The sequence below is a fragment of the Pinus tabuliformis genome, chromosome 6 (genome assembly GCF_031772625.1).
Source record: "Pinus tabuliformis cultivar Carrire ecotype Pingquan chromosome 6, CPIR1, whole genome shotgun sequence".
NCBI classification, from domain to species: Eukaryota; Viridiplantae; Streptophyta; class Pinopsida; order Pinales; family Pinaceae; genus Pinus; species Pinus tabuliformis.
Window position 1 is genome coordinate 2,000,753,646 of NC_142292.1, and position 6,141 is coordinate 2,000,759,786.

At 37.8% G+C, this 6,141-nt stretch overlaps 1 protein-coding gene across 1 annotated transcript; it reads left to right on the forward strand.

Annotated features, from left to right (window-relative positions):
- The first annotated feature begins 5,216 nt into the window (after nt 1-5,216).
- Nucleotides 5,217-5,906, forward strand: LOC149267270 (disease resistance protein RUN1-like). The gene has a single exon (XM_089410633.1). It carries the CDS (start codon nt 5,217-5,219, stop codon nt 5,904-5,906), a length of 690 nt encoding a protein of 229 aa, XP_089266759.1.
- Nucleotides 5,907-6,141: the final 235 nt, after the last annotated feature.

A 6,141-nucleotide genomic window follows, 5' to 3' on the forward strand; every position in this document is an offset into this window, starting at 1 on the left:
TTCCTACATTCTTAAGAGGTTGTTGCCTCTTGGAAAGTAGCGAATTGCTATCTTAAGGGGGTTGGGGCCTCCGGTGAGTGGGTGCTCATAAAAAAATTGATTTCATTGAGTAGGTTCTTAAATTACATCATAAAAACAAACAGACTAGTGGTTTTCTCCCTTTAGGTTTCAACGTAAAAATACCTATGTCAATATGTGTATGATGATCATGTGATGGATTTTATGGACAAGAGAATTACTTATCTTGTTATTAATTTGTATTGTGTATGAATTCTCTCACAAGTAACTGAAAATAGTGAAAAGAACTAAAATATTTAGACTTGAAGTTTTAAGAACCTCACTATTCCTAATTCAACCCCCTTTTCAATAATTCCTTACTCCAACCTTGATACTTGATCCCTAAGGATCCTCTCTAATCCCCAAAATCATCAACTAACTCCTAATCTGAGTTTTACAATTAATTCTCAAATCTCTCAGTCTCTCAACTATCATGATTCTCTCATGTTCTCCTACATTTGAGAATATTTACTAATATGCCTCACTATACTTAATTAAATCCATATTCTAGCTTCTCTCATTAAAATCACTCAAAACCTTAATAATTACATTAATTCAAAACATAAGAAACCAACTTCCTTCAAAATACAAGACCCCCTATGCCTATTAATATACAATGACATTATTGAGTTGAATGCTCCTGCACCACATTTTCACTAAGCCTCTTGGCAGAATTAAATTTGAAATGTTTAAGGAGATGTTAGGCATATTTGTGAACCCCTTCTCCATTAAGGGGGGGTGTTAAAGATAATGGAGAATATCTTAGAATAGTGAGTTGGTTCACGAGACCTCGAGATAAGAATTAGTTTCTATTTCTTAGGTTATGGTTCTAACTTCCCTAAACCTATGATTGCTATATAATGCGTGATGTACATGGAAAATGTAGAGTGTTCTGTAGAGCTAATCTCTATTTCGTAGAGCTGACAAGTGGGTTCTTTTTCTATTAATTCGAACATCACTTTTTAAGAGTAACCCGACTAGTGTTGTTGAGAGGGAAGTGCTCGCTGGAAAATACCTATAAGCCAAGGTACGTGAAGATCCTACGGAGTTTGTTGTTTATGGATTAAGGTGCCACATGTTTTCTTTCTATAAGAGAATAAGAGAAGAGACCAAGTGATAAGATTGGAGGGGCACAATGGTGCATGTGCTTTGTTCAATGGGTATAGCTGCTAAGAGTTACGAGTGGTGAGGCTGCTCTGATCCAATGAGCTCGAATGGGTGTTTAGAGGGGTGTTTCAATAGGCATATCTTGCATAAAGACAAAAGCAACTAAGGGCCCAATTGAGAGGCTTTAAGCTATACGTAATAGACAAGCATCTAGGCAATCTAACTTCCATCAATCAAATACCTAGATAACAGAGGCACGAGCTTTAAGCTCTACATTTCAGATACAAATGCCTAGTATATAAAGGCATTGGGTAGATAGCATAGGCATTGACGAAGAAAGTGCCCGCAACATAAGATACAGAGTACGAGTCACTAGTGGCAGAGACAGTGGCATTTAATCGAATGAAAGCATCCGTAGCATATTCAGTTGAAGCTAGTTGAACAACCACTAGCAACAGAGATGGAAGTTAAGGTAGGAGCACTATGCCCATTGACATCATAGTTACCAAAAACATCACAGGAACATGGGTAGTACATGCAGTAGCTGTGTGGTATGTGGTTTGGTTATATTCATTTTGCGTGTCACCTAACATATATCTTACTAAGAAACCAAATAACTCAAACATTTTAACCAAACATTTAATGCAAATGGGCTAATGCTAGCATTAGTTTGGCAATTGAAAATATGAATGAAGTGAATGAAAATAACATATGGTTCTAGCCTCCCTACCTCAAGAAGAGGCCAAAAGTTCAAACAAGGGAAGCTGCGAGGCAGCGAGTCCCTGCATGAAGTTAACATTTAAGGTCTAGGGCTAAAGATCTACTAGTTCTGCCAATCCTGTATAGTGAGTCCCTCCAAAGCCTAAGTAAAGGTACAGGGCTCTCAGCCAGCCAGGATGACAAAACAAGTAAAGCCTGGAACAAGTTAAATACAGATTACAAAATTCAAAAGTTGGCATATGCATCTGCAATTGATCGGTAAACTGAGAGTTAGGAAGAAGCATGCTGCTATTCTCAACCTGTTTGTATCAAGGGCATACCTTTATGTTTAGTACTGTTGTCTCCTGATGCAACTTGTGTTGAGCTTGACCTGTTGCTAGTAGTGATTTACGTATGAGAGTTTTGATCGAATACAGGAAACCCAGTAATATGCAACAACATCAATTGTCTAAGCAATGGGAATAGCACTAATCTAATGCTTATCTGACTAATCAAGTATGGATATCACATTACTCACCACTCTTTATCCCGAATCAATAGAGATCATAGGTAAGACGTATGGGTATAGAAGTTGTGTTTGAATCAACCAAGCTCCTGTATGTCCCTTATTTGCATGATATCACAACCTCTAATCTCATATTGATGAGTAACAAGCCAATGTGTTTCATAGCTCAATGGGTACAGGTATGTCTAACACTCACTATGCTTATCTCCATAATGGAGCTGAATACCAACCTTATAAAGCTCTAAGCTAATATGGAAACATAGAATGTATCTATACAGCAGCATATAGGATATAGACCTTTAATGCGTACCTGAAAAAGTGCACAACATGCATGTGTGCATCCTATGTTGTACAAAGGCCTAGGGTTACACAGACAGTAGGCAAAATAAGACGTTGTTGCAACCTGAAACATGTATGTTTTAATGGCCAGAGGTCTGTTTCACAACTTTTTAAACGTTGCCTTAGCTTCTATAAATGAAATGGGAATAGCTTCTTTCAATGGAATGAGAAGTGACTCAGTCAATTAGGCCTTTAATGCATACTTGACAAGCTGTACAGAAGCTCGTGTGCATTGTACGTTAAGCAGAGGATAGGGTTGAATCCATGTGGAGAGACAGTTGCAACTTCAGCTCATGTTTATTGGCAAGCAATATTTCAATAGTTCCAAGTCTATTGAGCCATAAATAAATTGGAGCAATACTTCCAAGTCTATTGAACCTATATTAAAGAAATTAAAGCAATATATGGGCACTGTTGAATCGAAACAGTATCCAACCATAAACATATAACATATATTATGCCACGTATTAATAGCTCAATAACCTGGTAAATAAGCCTGGTCATGTTTATTCACTCAGCTAAACGGCATTGAAGGGAGGTGGTATATTGGAAAGCAATTTAAATTCAAATCTTGCAATGGGTGTATCACCTGCAGCAATATTGAATGTTGGATAGTTGTAAGCATAGATACATAGATATGAGTAATTAAGGTTGTTAATTAGTTATGGTAAGATAGAGGACCATACTTTAACAGGTCGCCTGAATTCATCAGAAATCTTTGTTGGTGGAGTTTTCACTGATCCCACAATGTCCAGTGAACCAACAATCTGGTTTAGTATCAAAAAGTGCCAGGTGATTCGCTAGTATCTAAATTAATAGGAATGTATGTTTAAGCCAATATGGTGGTATTTGATAAAAAGCAGTCAGCATAGTCATTCAGATCAAACAGTAGTAAAAAAAATGTTTCAAGTGGATATTAAGTCAATTCAACTGATACAAGAGTCCAAAATATTAGTAGCCTGCTTCATTTTCATTGAGTTGCCAATAGTTACAACAACATTTTCCAGTTGCAGGATCAGATCAATCTCTATTTTTACCTAGAACAAAATGAACTATAGAGAGATGACTGATCCCTGATCAATGCATTGACATCTAATCAGTCCAAAGAGCAAGGAGATCCCCCTCCTAGATAGGAGGTCCACTTGAGAGTTCTGTTCCTTGAAGATGTGGCAGAAAGAAATCGAATTGAATCATTCTTTATAGCTTGGATTTGCAAGAGCCAGTGGGATAGTGAGGGGACAGTTTCACTGCAAAGAAAAACAAGAGAGTTTTGTGTAAGATTCAAATTCACATGTTATTAAAATAATTGAAAATTTGCAGTTCCTTACTGAAATTATTCACTCAATTGTCAATTAAGAGGAAAGTGTAGTAATACAAAGAGAATTAATTGCTTTACATGCTGCTTCTCAAGGCCGGAATGACCTTTTGTGCTTTTCAGGCATGCAGATATAAATTAGAACATCAAATTATGTACAACACAAAGGCAATCTATGTATCGATCAGCTAATAAGGAAAATTAATGCACTGACAGAAGTGAAGAGCATGTTACAGACACATTTTATTCACAAGCAAGAAACAAAAAGCATGTCCTAGGCACATTTCCAAGAACCAGATTCAAAACAGCATGAAGAATTAGAGAAGTATAATTCTGAGAGAACATTTGATCTCACTGGATTGAAAATGGAATTGACTAAATGAAGCTCATAGGTCCAAAAAATGCACAATGCTATTTGTCTCGGCAGTGGATAGACTGGAGAACCTGATCTTTATGGTGACCATTAGACCATCACAATTGCAGTTCACAAACATAAACACCGTTAATTCATAATTAGTGAGTACCATCGATATATGAAAGCAATTAAATTATTCCTGAATGCCTCCTACACCCAGATTTTAAATCTGTTAACAATTGGTCTGACTCCTGCGCAATGCGTACAATGTTTCTTGGCAGCGACAATAAATTCCTGAATTTAGCCACTCATATTTGTAAAATTAGGCCCATGCCTGTTATGAAAAGATGTCAATTAATAAACACGTATGTTATTAAATTTTTTATTTTTTTGCTGGATATAAATATAATATGTTGGATTTGAAATAGGGAAATAGAAAATAGACATGGGGACATCATGCCCCACAAGGAGCTGCGTGCAATCATGCTATGGATCTACCTCTAACATGCTATGGGTCTACGTGTAATCATGCTAGGACTTGTAATGCTATGGAGCTACGTGTAATAATCTTAGGACATGTAATATAGCTAGCATTCCATATAGCTAGAGCTACATGTAATCATGCTAGGACGTGTAATATAGCCGGCCTTCCATATGGCCATTTATGGAGGTGCAGTCTGGCATAGGATTATTTATGGAAGTGCAGTTTGCCATATGTTGAGCCCTCTGCAGCCTGACCCATGCAAAGGATGGTCTAACTGGCGGATCTACTACGTTTCGACTGTAAAATTCAGAGCATAGACGAAGGCAAAGTCTTCATGAGGAGGCGTCTGAATAAAGCGAAGAACATTCTTATTGTTCTGGACAATGTCGATAATTTTGATCAATTAGATGCTTTAATGGTTACCAAAATTCTTGGGCGAAGTTGCAGAGTGTTAGTCACGACTCGAGATAAGAGAATACTGGAGCTCGCGCAAATTTCTATGATATATGAAGCTACAGGACTCAACGAAGATCAGGCAATAGAGCTCTTTTGCTGCCATGCATTTCTTAGTGCCCGGCCTAAGCTTGGTTTTGATGATTTGGTCATAAAATTTGTAGAGATCTTAGACGGATTGCCGCTCTCTTTGGAAACATTTGGGAGTCATCTATATGGCAAAGCTGATAGAAAAGTATGGGAAGCTATATTGGGCAAGATTTCTAGAATTCTGCCTTGGAATATCAAAGAAAGGCTGAAAATCACAGTTGAAGCAATTGATGAAGAAGAGAAATCAATGTTCCAGGACGCTGCTTGCTATTTGGCGGGGGAAGGCAAAGATACAACTATACGTATATGGGATGCGTCCGGGTGGAGTGGCTGGTTAGGGTTTGAGACTCTCGAACAAAAATGCTTGATTCAGGTGGATGTCAAGAACCGGATAAGAATGCACGATCATCTGCGCGACATTGGGAAGGACATAATCGATCAAGAGTCCAAGCATTTTCCTAGGCGTCGAAGTCGCCTTTAGCGTCCCACTGACATTATCAAAGCACTCACAGAAAATTCAGTATGTGAAATCTTTACAACATTCGCCCCTTTTGATTTTTAAGCTGAATTAACTGGTATTACTCCTTTCTTTTAATCATTGCCCCTTCCCAATCAATAACCCTTTGCCAGGGCAAATCAATCACTCTTTTTTAGGAGCAGTCACGCTAACTCAATTGGTATTACCGCTTCTTTTAATCAATGCCCTTTGCCATGGA